Here is a 21,459-nt window from a genome sequence, read left to right as displayed (position 1 = left end):
GCTTAGTTTCTAGAAGCAGAAATAGTGTTAAGGTTTCAGGTTCAGGTAAATGAGTGTGGATCCTCTGTATCACCCATCATAGGCATAATCTTACACCAAGCGCAGAATCTAAGTAGTGCCTGATATTCACTGTTTACTCCTTCCTAAAGATATGGCCTGCAATGCATGACACTTCCAGATTGCAGTGCTTAAAGTGGTTGTTAAGCCACTATGTGATCTTTTTTTACATCATCCTCTATGTTAAGATTACAAAAACTGGAGCTGCGCGATTAATCGCATGATAATCCCAATAGCGATTCATCCCACCCCCCCTGCGATCTCAATCCCCAATTTTCATGATTCTCAGTGCAGTGGGTTAAGCGTTGCGTGTCCGGGAATGACACATAGCCAGACATCCCAAGTCTCCGACATGCGGGCTGCAGCTGTCTGACATCTGAGCTATATCCCGGCTGTGTCAGAGCTCAGATCTCAGAACGGAGCTGATGCTTCCTGTGTAGTTCCGGTTCCATTTGGTCACATGTGGAGTGATATCAAATGCACTCAGCCTGTGAAAGGAGACCGAGGAGAGCTACAGGAAGCATCGGCTCTGCGCCGCTCCTCACACTTCGCCAGCAGTACCTACCGCATTTCCAGCCAGCACCCACCATCCAGCAGTACAGGGGTAATCCTAGTCACAGCTTTATTTCAAATGGTAAAAAAAAAAAAAAAAAAAAAGAGAAGATTTTGGGAATCATGATCTTCATTCTAAGCAAAAAAAATAATGATTCTCATTTTTGCCAGAATCATGCAGCTCTACCTAGTGCCTGTGCTTTATTTTAAAAAAGCCAATTTAAACCCGTTTTCACAGCTCCCATCGGCGATCACGTAACTCCCGGCTCTCTTATCTCCCCATCCGACATCTCCAGGAGGCGGGGCCAAGAACTTCCTCGGACGTCAGCTGGGGAGGCGGAGAGGAAAGGTGGAGAGAGCTGGAAGTCATATGACGGCCGAGCGGTGCTGTGAAAAAACAGGTAGAAATCGGCTTTTTTTAATAAAGCACAGGCACTAGCATACCGTTTGTAGTCCAACAGAGAGGATGGTGTAAAAATCACATCGTTTTTTAGCAACTAGGAGGGGAGCAGAGCAGCGCTAGTGAGCTGACAGGTAGGGAGGGGGGAGGACAGAGGAGAGCTGCAGATGACGGAGACATGTATGCTGACCACGGTGTCAGGGCTCAACAGCCATGATACACCATGGTCAGTGTACAGGGGGGGGGGGGCAGAAACTGGCAGGATCAGCCAGCTATTTTAGGTGTGCTGTATATCACGCTTTAAGGGAACAGGGTCTGGTTTTCTTTTTTTGTTTTTCTTTAAAAAGGTAACAAAAATGCTTTAAGTTTGCACCATTGGTAAAAGAAAAATCAAAAGAAAGTACAGATTTATCTGGTGAGGATTTATTGTATGTTAAGTTGAGGTCGGGACAGGGAAAACAGAGCACAGAAAGTCAAATGCAGATGTCAAAACAGGTGAGTATACAAATTATTGAGGCAGAGGTCATAATCAGTATAGTAGAAAGCAAATTTAGAATTCAGGGATAAAGCTAAGGCTGTAATTAGGCAGCAAACCTCAGAAAACCCCTCACTACATTTTGTTCATTCCTTTATGTATGAGACCTCAGTCACCTCTTTCCTTTTTCTCCCCCTCCTTTTCTCATGGTCATAACACCCCAATCCTGGGATTTCCCACCATTCATTCAATTTTCTGGGTTCTCATACTTGTACCACCTGGACATACTTTGATACACATTATCCTCAAATTATGTTATTATTCTTGCTACTAGCATATACAATTTTATATACTGACATATCAGTTATATAGTTTTCAGTTGCAATGGTAGAACCCAGTGAAATACATTTCCTTCCCCTACCTTTTCATCTTCCATACATTGTTGTTGCCCCTCTTTCATCATTCGATCACATTAAGACAAGCACATTTTTTCTAGGTTTGGACTGGCCATTACTTATTGATACATTGCATCTCCCACACTCTTATACTCGTTTACCTTTCTATCTTCCTACACTTTGCTGTCATCCCTCTGATCACATTCAGACAAACACACTCTGCGTTTTTAGTTTACCTTCTTTTGGTTTTGGCTTGGTCTTTATACTAGCCTTGTGCTATACATTCATATCCTGACTACTACTAAGTGATACATTGTACTTCTTATACTCTGATACAAAACATCTACATCTTTCTATTCAGTGCTGCGTTATCAAACATGCTCAGACATCATTTACCACAAGTGTCCTCGCCTGGCTTCCCGTCTCATTGCCGTGGACTCATGTTCCTTCAGCTCCCGAGTCAGACAATTTGCGCCCCCACCATATGGCAATGTTGCTTTCACCAGTGAAATATGGCTCCATGTAAGTATGGTTTCCCCACTTGGGTCATACAATTGTTGAAAATCCATACTTGCTGATTTATCTCCAACATCTATTGGTTTTTGACATTACATACAAGTCTTGTATTCCTTTGACAGGTTTACCTGTACCCACTCCTGATGAGTGGGCTACAGACCCACGAAACGCGGCGAGTTTTCTACTATGTTGTACATTATATTTAAGACAATTTTGTGTGTATCCTGCTCACTCCATGTTATGATTTTTTATATTAATATTGCTGTTGAAATCTTGCCATGCCATATTTTGTACTACATCTGTTGGTCAATGCATGTTTTTGCTTACATGTTTTTTACTCATTAAAATCCACTTTTATGCATCAGCGACTCATGCATCCACTTAATTTAAAGTCCCATCTGGGCCATTTTTCATTTTTTCTTCTTTTTTTCAGAAAACCCCAGAAACACAAGTTTGATATATAGGTTCAGAAAGCAGGTCTGGATGTGCAGGATAGGATACAACTAATATCTCTGCTAACCTTTGATTAGGTTTTGGCACAGTGTTCTTAAGAGGCCTTTTCACTTGGGTGTAGGGCTGAACGACAGTCGATATGATATCGACTATCGTTTTGCGGGCGTGGGCGATATTCATATCGCCGAAGACGCAATATTTACCATTAGGCAGGGAGAAGTCGGGACTCGGGAGGGGGGGGGGGAGAGGAGGAGGACTCACAGTGCTGGCAGCCGTCCCACACGTTCAGTGGTGAGCAGCGCGCCGTGAGCAGCTGCACAGCTAACCAATCACGCATGCCTGCACATCTGATTGGTTCCCTGTGCCACTACTCACGTGATTGGTTCGCTGTGCCGCGCTCCCCCCTCCGTCAAGAGAACTAGCTCCAGGGCGGCAGAGGGAACGTGTGGGACAGATGTCATGTTGGGCTGTGTTTTTCTACCTCCTACCACAACTGTGAGTCCCGACTCTGCCTAATCAGTCTTCTGCATTCCACCCAGAGAAATATCGCAATATACATAGTTGAAAACTAAATATCGCAATGTTCTTTTTTCCCCCAATATCGTGTAGCCCTACTTGGGTGCCATCAAAAGAATGCTTAGAGCAAGCTGTACTTTATTAACCTCCCCCCATTTGCGCTATAGCCTATATATGGCTGCAGCGCGGACTTGAATTTTCGGGAGGCTGTCTTTTATACGGCCTCCCAGTAACCCGCTCCCGCGAGCGCGCAGCGTGGAAAATCTGTGTCGGCCGTGTCCCTTGGACACGGCCGATCACAGATCGTGGTGAATGGCCAATCAAGAAAGAAAGCTCTATTTGTGTGAAAAAAATGATAAAAATTTCATATGGGTACAGTGTAGCATGACCGCGCAATTGTCATTCAAAGTGTGACAGCGCTGAAAGCTGAAAATTGGCCTGGATGGGAAGGGGGTTTAAGTGCACAGTAGGCAAGTGGTTAATGCAGCAGATGGCATAGAAGTGTGCTAAGGAAAGTGCTCCCAGACCAGAGGAGAAGACACTGAAGCAGAAGCCAGGGGTCTCCCAGGCAGGATAAGAATGTAATGAACCTGTGGTTCGTGCTTGGGGGCAGCGCCCATGCACAGGCTTCATTATATAGGCACAAACTATATATGCCAAAGCGGAGACCTCTAACACTGTCCACTCCAAAGCAGACTGGATGCATCAGGGATTTTGCTATGGGGATGCGAGGCATAAAGTACACCATTACCCTGTAAAGCAAAATTCCAGTTGAGTTGGAAATGGTTTGATCGCAGGTTCAAGAGGGAGGGAGTAGGCGACATGGCCCATTTCCTTACACTATTTTGGAACCATTGCAATGGACTGGATACTAATTGAAATTAACTAATTTAAGTTCTGTCTGGGTACCCTAAATGGCTGTTGGTTATATTTCGTATTAATTGTTTTCTGTTATGTTACTGAGATAATAAGTGAGCTCAAAGTCTCTCCAGCAATGACACAGAAATCAAGTCCTTTTAGGTATTTTTATATAAATTACATGCACGCAGTATTCTGCCTAAAAGAATGAATGGCACCTCTAGGAGCCAATAAAGCTCTCCTAAAATCAAGTCCTCTCAATTTAATACATTTTGGGCTGCGAGAGGTAAAACAATAGATGACCTCATTGATGGATGTTCACCAATTAAGCAGATGGGCAGGGGATAAGATTTACTGCTTATCCAACAGGCCCCATTCACACCAACTCATGCAGTGCGTTACTTGCATGTTAATGTGAATTTAGTAAGGGCAGCCCAGTTATCTGAATGGGCTGCCCAATTCACAGATCACAAATGATGCAGGCATCTTCAACAGTGCAGTGGAACGTCACGGTAGTGCACTGCTAGGCAAGGGAGAAGGTGGGTTCAGGTAGCATTCAACGTTAATGGCACCATGTGTTGCATTAACACACGTGATTGCACTGTGAATGGGCTCTGATCAATGAAATTGAGGTCACCCTTCTATGTAATAAGTTTGAAATTAGTCCCATCCATTACTCCCCTCCCTTCCAAAGTAGAGGTAGTGGTGAAAGTAATAAAGGGACAGGTAGTGCCCACTGCATAGGGCAATAATTAAAAAGGAGAAGTATAGCTAAATCAATTTGGGCTATACTTCTCCTGTAGGTCACAGGAGTGCAGTTCATTCTGCACTCCTGTGACCTGTTAAAGTCCGCTGTTGGGCTGATGTCAATCAGCAGGTCCAGGCTTGGGAAAGATCCCAAACATATGGTCGGGATTCAGCCAGATGCCTGCACCGACACCTGGCTCAGCCTCCCAGCAATCTGCTGAGAGCCTAAGCCAGCCCCTCCCACCTCCTTCACAGCCCAGTGCTCCACTGAGCATTAGAGGTGCAGAGCAGAGAGCTGCTGACTGACAGTTGGTGACTGGGCCACTATTAAAACATGGCATGACAGTGATGCCTGTGGTTATAACTGACTGGAAAAATGCAGGATATAAAAAAAAATAAAAATCATTGTTCACACACACACACACAACACCAAAAGCAATAACGGATATCTATATCCCGTATATACTCGAGTATAAGCCGAGTTCTTCAGCACATTTTTTTGTGCTGAAAACGTCCCCCTCGGCTTATACTCGAGTCAAGGAAAAAAAAAAAAATTCCCTGTCCGCTCCGACGGGCTTAAGGTTTAAAAATGGCGCCGCCCGTCGCATACATGTCACCGCGCACACGCGCCGCCACCGCTCGTGTCATTTCGGCTATTCCCGGCGCCGCTCGGGAGAGGCCGGGAATAGCCGAAAGTATACGAGCGGCGGCGGCGCGTGCGCAATGACGTGTCGGCGCCGGGCGGCGCCATTTTTAAAATGAAGGCGCCTCTGGAACAGGTAAGTGAAACAGCTTCACTACCTGCCATTATGCAGGGCTGCGGGCACACTACAAGGGATGCAATGCTGCGGGCATGGTCCACATGTACCATGCCCACAGCACTGCATCTCATGTAGTATGCCCACAACCCCGGATCCTCTTGTACCATACCAGTACCCTGCATTCTCCTGCACCATGCCAGTACCCTGCATTCTCCTGCACCATGCCAGTACCCTGCATTCTCCTGCACCATGCCAGTACCCTGCATTCTCCTGCACCATGCCAGTACCCTGCATTCTCCTGTACCATGCCAGTACCCTGCCTTCTCCTGTACCATGCCAGTAACCTGCATTCTCCTGTACCATGCCAGTACCCTGCATTCTCCTGTACCATGCCAGTACCCTGCATTCTCCTGTACCATGCCAGTACCCTGCATTCTCCTGCACCATGCCCGCCGCCCTGCATTCTCCTGCACCATGCCAGTACCCTGCATTCTCCTGCACCATGCCAGTACCCTGCATTCTCCTGCACCATGCCAGTCACCCTGAATTCTCCTGTACCATGCCCGCCGCCCTGCATTCTCACCCTAGGCTTATACTCGAGTCAATGATTTTTCCCATCTTTTTGTGGTAAAAGTAGGGGCCTCGGCTTATACTCGGGTCGGCTTATACTCGAGTATATACGGTAACCAAATTTCTATCATTATCCCTTTACAAATGCTAATAAATTTAGCCATGCAGCAAATTTAGATCATACTCATAACAATATTTATCACGTACAGCAAGGCATACCCACACCATCTAAGGAACTGGCCTGCATGCTTTTAAATGATGGTGGATTTTTCCTTCCTAATTCACAGAAACATCTGTTGCCTTGCGTAGACACACTGGGAATGATCATCTGCATTAGAAGACTCACCCAAGATACAAACAGATGCAAAGTTATCCTCTGAAAGAAATCTGATGAGCCAAACAAGCCGGAAAGAAAGTCAGACAAAAACAGATCTCCAAGGAAAAGCCATATTACGAGATAAACTTTGATCTTGTTCTCAGAGTTTCTGGCATTTATACAAATGTTTTCATTAAGCAGCATTTGAAAGAAGGCCAGTAACTTTTAAAGTGCCTATTTTCTTGCAGTGACAAGATTTTTGGAGAATATAAAAAATATATATATTATGTTTAGGCTATTAAACTCAATAAGCCTATTTGGCAAATTGTAAAACAGAGATTTTCACCACAGAATGAATGTTACAAGAGGCAAGACTCTTGCATCATCACTGCATGCAATGTGATGGGAGTGCTGATTTATGGATAGATGTCAAGGGACAATGACTCAGAGGACCACTCTGCAGTAAACAACTTAGCACGTTTGGTACTTATCTGTAAGATAAGTCAATTTACAAAATTAATTAATACATGTGTGAAGATACTCACAAAATTGAGTACACCCCTCACATTTTATTATATCTTTTCGTGTGACAACATTGAAGAAATGACACTTTGCTACAATGTAAAGTAGTGAGTGTACAGCTTGTATAACAGTGTAAATTTGCTGTCCCCTCAAAATAACTCAACACACAGCCATTAATGTACAAACCGCTGGCAACAAAAGTGAGTACCCCACTAAGTGAAAATGACCAAATTGGGCCCAAAGTGGCAATATTTCATGTGTCCATCATTATTTTCCAGCACTGCTTTAACCCTCTAGGGCATGGAGTTCACCAGATTGCCTTCACAGGTTGCCACTGGAGTCCTCTTCCACTCCTCCATGACGACATCACAGAGCTGGTAGAAGTTCCGAGACCTTGCGCTCCTCCACCTTCAGTTTTAGGATGCCCCACAGATGCTCAGTAGGGTTTAGGTCTGGAGACATGCTTGGCCAGTTTATCACCTTTAACCTCAGCTTCTTTAGCAAGGCAGTGGTCCTCTTGGAGGTGTGTTTGGGGTCGTTATGTTGGAATACTGCCCTGCGGTCCAGTCTTCTGAAGGGAAGGGGGTCATGCTCTGCTTCAGCATGTCATAGTACGTGTTGGCATTTATGGTTCCCTCAGTAAACTGTACCTCCCCAGTGCCGGCAGCACTCATGCAGCCCCAAACCACGACGCTCCCACCACCACGCTTGACTGTAGGCAAGACACACTTGTCTTTGTACTCCTCACCTGGTTGCCACCACACAAGCTTGACACCATCTGAACCAAATAGGTTTATCTTGATCGCATTAGACAACAGGACATGGTTCCAGTAACCCATGTCCTTAGTCTGCTTGTCTTCAGCAAACTGTTTGTGGGCTCTCTTGTGCATCATCTTTAGAAGAGGCTTCTTCTGGGACGACAGCCATGCAGACCAATTTGATGCAGTGTGCGGCGTATGGTCTGAGCACTGACAGGCTGACCCCCCACCCCTTCAACCTCTGCAGCAATGCTAGCAGCACTCATGCGTCTATTTCCCAAAGACAACCTCTGAACATGACGCTAAGCACGTGCACTCAACTTCTTTGGTCAACCATGGCAAGGCCTGTTCTGAGTGGAACATGTCCTGTTAAACTGCTGTATGGTATTGGCTACCATGCTGCAGCTCAGTTTCAGGGTCTTGGCAATCTTCTTACAGCCTAGGCCATCTTTATGTAGAGCAACAATTCTTTTTTTCAGATCCTCAGCAAGTTCTTTGATGAGGTGTTAGATTGAACTTTCAGTGACCAGAATAGAGTCAGAGTGATAACACTAATTATAACACACCTGCTCCACATTCACACCTAAGACCTTGTAACACTAACAAGTCACATGACATCGGGAAGGGAAAATGGCTAACTGGGCCCAATTTGGACATGTTCACTTAGGGGTGTACTCACTTTTGTTGCCAGTGATTTAGACAATGGCTGTGTGTTGAGTTATTTTGAGGGGACGGCAAATGTACACTGTTATACAAGCTGTACACTCACTACTTTACATTGTAGCAAAGTGTAATTTCTTCAGTGTTGTCACACGAAAATATGTAATAAAAGATTTACAAAAATGTGAGGGGTGTACTCGCTTTTGTGAAGCTGCAAGTGGTCACAGTCGGGTACCCACACTAGTAATGCCGGCGCTAGAGAGCCGAGGGAGAGGACCGAGGCTTCACGCGGCTGCATCCCTGGATCATGGGACAGGTGACACTTTTTGTAGCTGCTAACTTTCAATAAAACACAGAAACAATTGGAACTCCGCTTTGAAATCAACACAGTGGCCTCTTCACAAGATACACCTATACAGTACCATGCATGCAATCAGCAACAATAGTCTGGTACGCTATGGCAACTAAGGCTGGCCATACACTATACAATTTTCTTGTTCAACTTTCCTTTAGATTTACCAAAACCATGTAATATAGGGTCAAACCTAAACACTTTCAATTTGTATGCAGTCAGGCAGGCCCTTGCACTACATAGTTTAAGTAAATCTAAAGGAAATTGAATAAGAAAATTGTATAGTGTATGGCCAGCCTAAGGTGTTCCAAGAAAATATTCCCCTCTTCATTATACCACCAGCAATCTAAGCTTTTGACACAGATTGGATCCATGAATTCATTTAAGAAACATCAAATTCTTGCATCTATATTAGAGGGCAATTTGACCAGATATATTTCTAGCCTTCAACTATACACATTTGGTGATCCCATTGGAACTTAATTTTCCTGTTCTCACCTCATCTTTATTCCGCCTTCACTAAATAGTGAGTGACAGAACCAGCACAGTGTCAGTGTTTTAGCAAAAAACACAGATTCTCACCTTAGCAGAGCACCCAAAAAGTTGTTTTTTTTTCTGCTGCAGATGGTGAAAATCCCAGGTAATGGTACTTTACCTGGTACTTTTAGGGCAGGAAGTGGGGGGGTATGTGACCTACCCATGTGACACAGAAGAAGTAGAGCCAAACGAGTTTATGACTGAAGTCATAAAACCAAACAAAAATATTTTTATTCTTAGCATTATACCCCAATAAAATGTAGCTCTTAGCCTGGCTAAATAAAAGATTTGCATTCTAGAATGACTCATTATTCTAGCCCTACACAGCTCCACCTGAATAGACAAACCTCAGCTGAAATATTTTCAGTTTATCCTGTCTGGATGGTGTGATGTGGCTGTCTGAATACAATAGCTGGCAGGAGAGATTCCTCCATTCACACGGTTTAGCAAGAAATGGAGAAACCTATTAGATTTTTCTTGTTCAGCTCACATGCTAAACAAGAGAAAACTACGCGTATAAGACTACCTTAAAAGCCAAAGTTCACCTTTGGCACATTATTTCCATTAAAGTGACCATGAAAACATGGGTAATCACTAGACCTCAAGAAAGGTTTTACCTTCTGTAAAACCAGGTCATTTTTTGCTATTCAGCACTGTGCAATTTTAACTGACAATTGCAAGGTCATGCAACACTGCATGCAAATGAAATTGGTTTCATTTTTTCACACACATAGCGCTTTCTTTTAGTTGTATTTGATCATCACTGGGTTTTTGATTTTTTTGCGATCTAAAAAAACCCGATATTTTCTACTTTCTGTCATAAAAGATATCTAAAACAAAATTATTTCTTTCATAAATTTAGGCCAAAATGTATTTTGCTACAGGTCCGGTAAAAAAAAAAAAACACAATAAGTGTATATTATTTGGTTTTAAATTATATATTACATATACATACATACATACACACACATACATACACACTGAAATTTGCACAGCTATAGACACTATACTGTCATGGCGCGGATCAGCGACATATAGTGTAACTGTGATAGGGTGGCGGCCCATCTGGCGCTACTAGACACTGTCTGGGAGGGTCTTTGACATCGCTAGTGACACTTATACAGTGATCAGTGATAATACTGTACAAATGACACTGGGAAGGGGTTAAAATCTAGGAGCAATCCAGGGGTTAACTGTGCACCTAACAATGTGTAATGTGTGCTGTTTTTACTTTACTTTCTGGCTGTACACAGTAAACAAAGAACTCTGCTTCTGATTGGCCATAGCCAATCAGCTGACTTCAGCAAAAATCATTGGCTGCAATCAGCTGCCAAACTCATGCGGTGTCCAATTACAGTAGGCATGTCCAACCTGCAGCCCGGAACTGTAGCCAATGCGGCCCACTGCCCCCCTGACAATTTTTATTTTTTTCTGGGGAGGAAGAAAGTCGAGTCGGGGGCAAGGCCACAGCAGCTTCCAACCAACTGTAGGCAGAGGCTGCAACTGCATTGGATGGGCACGCACTGGTGAGGCTGCATTGGATGGGCATGCACTGGTGAGGCTGCATTGGATAGGCACTGATCAGGCTGCATTGGATAGGCACGCACTGGTAAAGCTGCATTGGATGGGCATGCACTAGGCTGCAAGTGCCGTGCGATCTACCAGCTGCTGCGGGAGACTTAGGATGTCTGCAGTCAGAGACAGAGCCGCTGCTTCCTGTATAGTTCCAGCTCTGTCACAGGCGGAGTGATATGAAATGCACTCCGCCTGTGACAGGAGCCATACAGGAAGCAGCGGCTCTGCTCTCTACTGCAGCCGCTGCTTCCTCCAGCAGTAACCGCCAGCATTACCCGCCAGCAGTAACCGCCAGCAGTCTGCCAAATAAGTAGAAAAGGTATGCGCATCAGCTTGTGTAAATTGTTGCAATACGTTTTTTTTTAATAACAAGTTGTGTTTTGTCATATTATGTCATGTCCTTGTTTATACATGTATGAATAAGGACATGACATTTTCTGGCTGCCCAAGTCATAAGTGCTAGGGGTGCAACTAGCCCCCCCGCACATAACTGTATATATCCCAGCATGTGCAGGGTTTCTGACTCCTACCACCATGAGACCCTTCAAATCACAGAAGTGGTTAAGGTGGTTAGATTGTTCCTTTAATATCTCTCAGAAGAAGTAAACCTCTGTATACCAATTCCATTTCAATGGTCATCCTCTAGTTGTGTTAAATTAGTGTGGAGGGAGGGGGAGGTGAGGCGGAAGAACGCGGCTGCATTTTACTACTTATATACCTTAACTATAGTATATATTTTATATGTGGCCCAAGAAAATTTCTCTACACTCAATGTGGCACAGAGAAGCCAAAAGGTTGGACACCCATGAATTACAGCATGGGTCAGCAGGGGGCGTGCGCATGTACATTCGGAACCTGGAAGCCGGCTGACGAGGTACATTGTCCAGCCTGACTATGCCATTCACCCACAGTAAATTTACCGTGGGTGGGGCGGCAAGTAGTTAAAACTAGATATCGACTGATTATCGGTGGGGCCGGTATTCACTTTTTTTTGAAGAATTGGTATCGGTCAAAAAAACTTGCTGATATTGCTTGAAGGGGTTGTACTGGGGTGATGCCTGCAGCTAAGCATCCACTTGGCTGTTATTACAAGCAGCAGGAGTCCCCCTCCCGCCACTCTGCCTGGGTCTCCCGTCCCACCAGAAAGCCTGAGCGACTATCTGGCACATCTGCCAGCTAGCCAAGACCAAGACCCGAACAAAGCTGGAAACGGGTCTGCGATGTAGTGACCAGGAAGCGATGTCATGACATCGCTTCCAGGTTACTGGAGCCTTAAAGATGCCAGATTTTAAAACAATTACAGTATTCAAAACAGCTAAGCTTGGCGTTTTGAATGCTTTCAAGTGCAGAGTAGGGGTTTGTGGTCTTATAGACCCCAGATCCCACCATAAAAAAGTACCTGTTACTGCTTATTACGGCCACAAGGAGGTTTATATTCCTTGTGACAGCAATAAAAAAAGTGATAAAAAAAAAAAAAAACTTTAAAAAAACTTTAAATGTACAGAATATCGGAAAAAACTATATCGGTCGATCCCTAGTTAAAACAAATGGATCAGCTTTTAAAAATATTCACTACTGTAGATGCCATACCAGCAAGCTCTTTTCGGTTCCACTGAAGCCTGGCTAAAATATTCCCATTATTACATAGCCATCCTGGTTAGTTTTATAGAAGCTGCAACTGTTGGGACAGGGGCGAGCATCTGACCTTTTAAAATCTGTGCATGCACAGTGCACTTCTTTTGCTATCGTAGCAATGGCTGAGCGGTTACTAGAGTTCAGTGGCCAACAGCTATAGCGGCCCAGAAACTAGCCAGCATATAAAATGTGAAGATGAGAATGTATCAACCAGGCTTCGGCAGACAAAAAATGGCTTATAGGTATAGTATCTAGAAATATCAATATGTTTAAAAGCTGATCACTTTATTTTAACCTAGTGTGTACTTGTCTCAGTTAAGAGCACTAAGTGTCTTTTCTGTCTGCTGCTTCTTTCCCTCACTATCAGCATGAATCCCTTCAGGCAAGTTTTACTGACACCAAGAGAAAAAAGGTGACGGGGAGAGAGAGAACCAGCTGATTGACAGCCTCAGCTCTGTTCCTGTGAGCTGTGTGAAGGAGGGTGTCCCTTCCCTCCAATCAGCTATCAGCTCCCTGCCCCCCGCATTTCGGTATCTCAGGCAAGCTGTACAAAATTCTGCATTTTGAATAGCTATAGAGAAGAAAGGGCTGCAGATAAACCGGTACAACCTATGTAGGAGGATTTGTTTAATCTCTGTGGATCACCTGAGGCCTGTCAATTCACTAGGTATATGAGTTTACAAACACTTTAAAGCAGTTCTAAAAGCTATCAGTTTTTTTACCTTAATGCATTCTTTAACTGTTCACTACACACATATAAGCCTCCTCTCACAATCCAGCGCTGTCCCATCTGCAGCTCTACTCCCTTCACTTCCTGGTCTCACAGGAGACTGAAAGCAGTGGGAGCCATAAGCTCCTGCTGCTGGCAGTCAAATGCTATGAGGAGGGAGCATGGTCATGTTCTACCCCCTTAAGGATATTGCAGGTAAAGAAAAATACCGGTTGATCTGCCAGAAACCCACTCGGCTCTCAATTTACGGGGCTGACAACACAGAAGCATTCTCTTGACTGAAAGTGCAAGATGTGTGGTCAGCCCTGTGCAGCTGTTTTCCCCACAACATAGGGAGGGAAGTTTTTTATAGTCCAATTGAAAAACTGGTAGGACTGATTAGACTCCTCAAGGTAATACAGGCAAAGTAAACAGGACAGTTCTGAATTTCTTACACAACCAACGGGTACTTTGAGCAAATAAGAAAGGTTTGCAGTTAGACCACATACACTTTTAAATTAAAAAAAAAAAATTAATCTTCTAACCCTTCCTGAATGTTTTTTAATGTTTTCTTACCTTGTGAAGCAAGTTATACTCACCTAGGTCCACCATTTGGGACCCCCCTGGTGCAGAACATTGGTTATCTGATACTGCAGGATGGCCTCTCGCCAGTGTCCTCTACTGTTCCCTTGTCATGGCGTCACTCCTCTTCTGGATCCTGAGTGAGCCTCACTGCTGGACAGCCAATAGGAAGTATCCATGTCACACAGGCAGTGACATGGACAGTCAAAGCAGAACCCCACCTGTGTAAACAAAGGAAGACCAAGGACCTGGAACTAAAGATACACATGACCATGGTGCTCGGTGGGTAAAATAGGCATTTAGGTTTGTTTTTTACTGCCAGGGATCAGTCAGTGGGTTTTCTAAGTTTTATCTAAGAGCTGGGCTTTAAAGAAAACCAGTGCGGGAAAAAGACCTGTGGGCTAACCTTATAAAAATGCTAGTTGCTTGGCTGTAATGTTGATTTTCCAAGTTCAACACATTCTGAGCCTCTGACCTTGAACAAGCATGCAGCAAATGAAGCCGGGACACTAATTTCAAGTCAATGACACAGAAAGCACAGAGGACATTAGCTTTGAATGAAATCCAGGCAACTAGCATTTTCACAAAAAGACAACAGCACAGTGGCTTAGTGGTTAGAACTGCCACCTGGCAGCTCTAGGGTCATCCTTTGTCTCCCAAACAAGCCACTACCTGCCTGGAGTTTGCATGTTGTACCTGTGTGGGTTTCCTCCAATACTCCAAAAGATATGCTGGTAGGTTAAATGGCTCCAGTCTAAATTGGCCCTAGTGTATGTATGAATGAATGCGAGGTATGCTGGCCATACATTGTATAAAACTTTCCTTTTCGATTTACCAAAACCATATAATATGAGGGCACACCTAAACACTTTCAATTTGTATGCAATTAAGGTGGGCACTTGCACTACATGGTCAATAAAGTAAGTGGCTGCACCCCAAATTAGAGTCAGTGTCCATTTAATTGCAACATTTAAATGACATACACCAGATGACAAAGGTGACAGCAGGTTGACGCGTTTCACAGAGATGGATGAAATGCGTCAACCTGCTGTCACCTTTTGTCTTCTGGTGTGTGTCATTTGGATGCTGCATTTAAATGGACAGTGACTAAAATTGTGCAGCTACTTCCTTTATTGACCAGGTTTCTCGGAGGCGAGCCGAGGCTAGCACCCACACATGGAGCAAGCAAACTGATTGATGTGCTTACCTAGAGCGGCGGTCGCTTACGTTTTCTTGCTTGCCCTACATAGTTGAAGGTAAATCTAAAAGGAAATTGAATAATAAAAAAGAAAACAACAAATTGTATGGCCAGGGACCTTAGATTGTAAGCTCGAGGGCAGGGACTGATGTGAATGTACAATATATATGCAAATTTTTTCAGATCAGGAACAGAGAAGATGCTAAACAGTGTTCTATACTCCCACAATGCAATGATCTCCCTAAAGCTACCAAGTTATGGAAAACAGGATACAGTTTAAAACCTTCCATGATCTTCTTAGCTCGCTCAGTGTGAGACATGGTGGATCGATTCCTCCTGTTTATTCTGGGCCAACCCAATCCAAATGAATGGCAGGAGACTGGATGTGAATTGTCAAGATCTTCTTTCTCTGAAGCGCCACTGTAGTTCTATAAAATAGATTATCTTTCTGTCCCGGTAAAACCGACTATGCGCAATTCTCAAAGCGAGTTTGTCTCTGGTTCACCTTGTGGGTCAGGGAGGCAGCCTAGCCCAGGGGATCAGAGGTCATGGACATCAGTCAGTGAGGCTGGCCTGTAAAGTAGTGGGTAGCAGGACAGTTAGATGTTTATTGCATGTACAAACCCACCAGGCCAGGCAATGAAAGGAGTGTACAGAAAACTGGAATGACTTCCACAGCAGCCAACTTCATAGGTCACCTCATGCAGGAGGGGTGGACGAGGCTGACAGAAGGGACAGGCAGAGTACCTCAGTCCTACAGTCTGCTGATGGGTGGAGGGCTCCTCTGAGGTAATAATGACAGGCCTCTGTGAAGCACTTTCAGCTCCCGTATATCAAAGTTTGACCCAGTTTTCCCCTCAGAAGAAACGGGTACCCCGCTCTGAAAGTCTGTACCCGCCGCTGTCTCCTTCACCCCCCTCTCATACACGCACTGTGTAAAGCCGCCTTATAGACGCAGGAATCCCACCTCGGAGGCCGCTATTCCCTGTCAGGCAGGTACGGGTCCTGATAAGCGGATTTAGCGATGCGCTTCCAGCGCCGCCTTCTCCCACCCGCAACGCCTTACACGGCTCAACCGATCTCTACAACCAGCCAATAACATCTAAAGCAGCGCATACACGACAACAACAGAGACCAATCAAATAAGGGATTTAGCAAGGACCCACCTTTTTTGGGCGTGGCGAAATAAACAGGTGTTAGGTTGCATTCTAAACGTTTTAGTGTAAAAGATGCGCGTCACTCTGCCCAGCAACGTGACGTAGCATAGAAACGGAAAATATCGAACGGAAACTCAGAGGGGTCAAACTTTTCAAAGCGTTCACAAAGCATTTTCCTGTGTTGTTTGTGTTCTCTTTAACCATTTCAACCCTGGAAGGTTTTACTCCGCTCTAATGACCAGGCCATTTTTTGCGTTTACTTTAACCACTTTACCACCGGAGGATTTTGCTGTCTTACGTCTGGGCCACTTTTTGCGATTCGGCACTGTGCGACTTTAACTGACAATTGCGCGGTCGTGCGATGCCATACCCAAACAAAATTTACGTCCTTTTTTCCCCACAAACAGAGCTTTCTTTTGGTGGTATTTGATCACCTGTGCCATTTTTACTTTTTGCGCTATAAACAAAAAAAGAGCGTAAATTTTGAAAAAATAATATTTTTAACATTTTTTTAAATGAAATTCCCCCCCAAAAAAATGTAAAAATCAAAATTTTTTTAAATTTTTGGCCAATTTGCTTTCTGCTACCTATGTTTGGTAAAAAAAATCACAATAAGCATATTTTGATTGGTTTGCGCAAAAGTTATTGCGTTTACTAACTAAGGGAAAGATTTCTGTCATTTTTGGTGGTTTTTTTTTAACGAGTAATGGCGGCGATCTGCGATTTTTTTTGCGGGACTGCGACATTGTGGCAGACAGATCGGACCCTTGACTGACATTTTTGACACTTTTGGGGTACCAGTGACATTACTACAGTAATCAGTGCTATAAATATGCACTGTTACTGTAAAAATGACACTGGCAGGGAAGGGGTTAATTTTACTGGAGAGGGAGGGGTTAATGTATGCCTGGTGCTTACTAACGTGTGTGGGGGGGGGGGAGGTGACTGAGTGACACAGGGACAGATCGCATGTTCAGCTATGCTGAACCCTGCTATCTGTCACTGTTTGTCACTTAGGAGATCCGCCCGCTTTGTTTACACAAGCGGGCGGATCTCCAGACTCGATTCCCCGACGATCGGGGAAGAGCGGCGGTGATCACCGCCGCTCCTCCCCTGGCCCGACTCCCGCTGTTTTCAGTTTTCGCCGCCTACAAGGGGAGGAGTCCAGCGACGTAGGCCTACGTCGCTGGACGGAATCGAGCCACTTTGCCGCAGTACAGTCAACGTGACTGATCGGCAAGTGGTTAACTGGCAATTGCACGGCCGTGTGACGCTATTCCCAAATAAAATGTATGCCCTTTTTCCCCACAAATACAGCTTTCTTTTGGTGGTATTTGATTTTATTTTTTTGCGCTATAAACAAAAAAAGAGCAACAATTTTGAAAAAAAAAAAAAAAAAAACAATATTTTTTACTTTCTGCTATAAAACACATCCAATAAATTATAAAAAATAAAAATACAATTTCTTCAGAAATTTAGGCCAATATGTATTCTGCTTCATATTTTTGGTTAAAAAAATCCCAATAAGCTTATATTGTTTGGTTTGCGCAAACGTTATCGCGTCTACAAACGATGGGATATTTTTATGGAATTTCTATTTTTTTACTAGTAATAGCGGCGATTGGCGACTTATAGTAGGACTGCGACATTGCGGCAGACAAATTAGACACCCCCTGACATTTTTTTGGGGACCAGTGACACCAATACAGTGATCAGTGCTAAATAATATGCACTGTCACTGTAATGACACTGGCTGGGAAGGGGTTAACATCAGGGGTGATTAACGGGTTAAATGTGTCTCTAGGGGAGTACTTGCTAACTGTGTGTGTGGGGGTGGGGGTTGCTCTGACTGAAGGAAGACATAGATTCGTGTTGCTGCTTAGCAGAAACACAGGATCTTCATCTTCTTCCCTGTCAGAACGCGATCTGCCTTGTTTACATCGGCAGGCCGCCGTTCTGCCTCTCTCATGAATGATCGCGGGTGGCCCGCAGACATTGTGTCCGCCGTACACGCTAATTGGATCCCCCTCTGTCCTAACACCGTGCAATCTGGTCTCCAGTGGCGCGAGTTCTCCCCCTAGAGGCTATTGCATGAAATGACATACAGGTACGTGATTTTGCGCAATAGAGCCGACCTGCCGCAGTAAATGTATGTTACGTGGTCGGCAAGTGGTTAAAGCGGTAGTAAACCACAGCTTAACCAAAAAAAATCCCCTGCAAGGCAATGTCATAATGTGCTAGTATGCAATGAATATTAGCACATTATGAGAAACTTACCTTAAAACGAAGCCCTGCAGTGGCACACTGTCACTGCTGACTGGGCTTCCATTTTCCCCCTGACTTCCTGGTTCGCAACCTCCGGCTACATGAGTGGCCGGGGCTGCGATGACGTCACTCGGCTATGGCACCGTATGCTGGACCTTCAGAGCATATGCACCAGTGATGTGACCGGCTGCATGCAGTGTAAATATCTCCTAAACAGTGCAAGTTTAGAAGATATTCACTCTACCTACAGCCTTCACAAAGAGATTATTGGACGATTGATCGTTCATTTTCTTTTTTTTGCATGCTAGTCTCATATCGAAAATTAATAGGTTACTAAACTACAAAAATTCTCGTACGACAGAATAAAAATTTGGAAGTGATGTAATGTATTTGTGTTGTATTTTCGCACAAAACCTGTGCTGATTATACGAAAATCGTAGGAGAATAACTTTCGTAATTGTCCCTTTGGAAAATTTCAGACGAAAGCTGTGTACTAACAAACAGATTATCATACGATCGCTTAAAAAGCGCTATTTTATGTACCATATTCTGATCATGTATATGGAGATTTACCTGTAGGTGCAACTTTAAAAAAAAATGAGTTTGCTACCACTTTAATCCACTTGCCCTCTGGAAAATTTTACCCCCTTGGTGACCAGTGCATTTTTTTCAGTTCGGCACTACACTATTTACCTGGCAAATGCGTGGTCATGCAACACTGTACCTGTACGTAAATTAAATTTTTTATTATTATCACACAAATAGAGCATGCTTTTGGCAGTATTTGATCATCACACTTTTTTTTTATTTTTTTTGCGATATAAACAAAAAAAAAGACTAAAAATTTTGAAAAAAAAAAAACAATAACTTTACTTTCTGCTTATAAATATATCCAATAAAAAAATCTAATTTCTTCATAAATTTAGGCCAAAATTTATTCTACTACATGTCTTTGGCAAAAAAAAAAAATTCCTAAAAAGTGTATATTATTTTTCCTGACAGTCTCCATGGCAGCCTACGTGTGGGTTAACCCCGCCTCCCCTCCAATGGTATAGGACCCCCCTCCCATAAATGTCAGCTTGTAGGTACAGCCAATGTTCCTTTTTTGTCCTCCTCCAAGGACCCTAATGGATTACCTCTATGAAGGATGACCAGCTTACCTCAGGATTTGAGCAGCGGTGTCTGTGTGCCCAGGGCCCAGTCATGGGCGGGTGAGTGGCACTTTAAAAATCCCCTCTGGCTCTGTGCGGTGCTCCATTCGGCCGGCAACATCCTGGCAGGGTCTGAAGATGGACGCTTTGCTCTCCATGGCAGTATGTTTGTTTATTATATGTGCCTGTCTCTTTTTACTTCCTTGGTGCGAGTGGTCCAATGGCTGCTAGAACGCTCACTGTGTTCCAGCCACCTCGTTCCTGCTCCTCCTCTGCTCGGTCCGGCAGGCGCCTGTGCTGTAGGGGGACGGAGCTTGGTTCCCGGCTCGTGCATGCGCAGTTTGGCGCGATCGGGATCGAGGCCTGCTCCGCAAATGCGCAGTTGCCATCGCGGCCAGGTCACCGCTGACGTCATACTGTCAGCCCCAGTACTATTGGGAAGTACTGTGGGCGTAGCGACATCTTCCCTGTGCCTCTACCTTGAGTGATCCAGGTATGTGGGGACTGGTCTGCCAGGTGTTGCATGATGCTGGCAGTGTGGAGGAGGGGGGGGGGGGTGGATGGATGGATGGGGGGACGCTACATGGCTCACTGTGCTGCTTGTTCCTGACCCCTTGTATTCTCCCTTGTCAGTTGTGGTTTTGCCTGAAACATGGATCCTGCGTCACCGCCCTCCTGTGGCCAGCCCTCTCACAACAGGTGGGTGCTGGTGCATTCAGGGGGGCGTGGAGGAGGAGATGCTGGTTTATGATTCATGGCTAAATCCTGTGTCTCCCTGGATTTCTCTTTCTCCCCAGCTCTTCCAGGTCTGGTGCTCATCAGGAAAGAGACCCTGTCAGGCCACGAAGAGACTCATCTTCCAGGTCCGACAGGAAGCAGGCTTCAGAGGAGGCGCTCAAGTTCCTCCTCCAGACACCGCACACAGCGCCACAGTAGCCATGCAGCCCAAAGAGCCTGTTGGGGTTGTGGGGCGCATGTCCCGGAGGACAAGTCTCTTTGTGGGCCCTGTTTTGCTTGCACAGCCAGTGAGAGGGAGACTGAAGACCAGAGGTTGGAGTCCCTGAAGCGGGTAGTTCAACAGTTCTTGAAAGAATGGGGCACTAGTCCCGCACATGGTCCTGCTACAACCAGCTCTCCCGCTGAGGCCCCTGAAGACCAAGGCCCCTCTCAGCCGAGCTTTGCCTCCGGAAGGTCTTCAGAAAGTGACTTGGAAGAGGAGGGTGTAGTTGGGGGCTTTGATTTTGCCCTTGTTTCACCTCTTATCAGAGCGATCAAAGAAGCTCTGAAATGGGAAGATCCTGTAACTCCGCAGACGAAACGGCGGAAGTTTTTCAATCATTTGGGAAAAGTGCGTTTGAACTTCCCACTCCTTACGAAGTTAAAGGATGTCATAACGGATGAATGGAGCAAAAGGGACAGCAAATCCTCTCTATCTTCTAACTGGCAAAGCTTTATCCTTTTAAGTCAAAGGATGTCAGTCATTTGGAGTCAGCTCCTCTGGTTGATGCCGCAGTCACCAGACTGGCGAAGCATGTTACTTTGCCGCTGCACAATGCAGTTTCCTTCAAAGATCCCCTAGATAGGAAGATGGATGTAGATTTGAAGCAAATTTATATTACGGCTGGTACGGCCAAGGCCATGGAAACCTGGGTTTCGGACGTGGAGATGAAGTTGGGGAATATCTCAGATGAAGCGGTTGAAAGCTCCCCCATTCAAGAGCTTTAGCTGGCTTCAATCGTTCT

At 44.8% G+C, this 21,459-nt stretch overlaps 1 protein-coding gene across 1 annotated transcript in view; it reads right to left on the bottom strand.

Moving 5' to 3' along the window:
* PDE6D (phosphodiesterase 6D) overlaps nucleotides 1-16,208 on the bottom strand; it is an 81,251-nt gene extending 65,043 nt beyond the window's left edge. Inside the window, exon 1 of the mRNA XM_082251569.1 lies at nucleotides 15,418-16,208. Coding sequence (XP_082107695.1) covers nucleotides 15,418-15,464 — 47 coding nt within the window. The 5' untranslated portion in view covers nucleotides 15,465-16,208. The remainder of the gene's footprint in view (nucleotides 1-15,417) is intronic.
* Between the last annotated feature and the right edge of the window lie 5,251 nt (nucleotides 16,209-21,459).

The sequence above is a fragment of the Pelophylax lessonae genome (genome assembly GCF_965119305.1).
Source record: "Pelophylax lessonae genome assembly, chromosome: 3".
In the NCBI taxonomy this organism is placed as follows: domain Eukaryota; kingdom Metazoa; phylum Chordata; class Amphibia; order Anura; family Ranidae; genus Pelophylax; species Pelophylax lessonae.
Note: the sequence above shows the minus strand (reverse complement) of the source record. Positions and strands in the feature narration are given on the sequence as shown.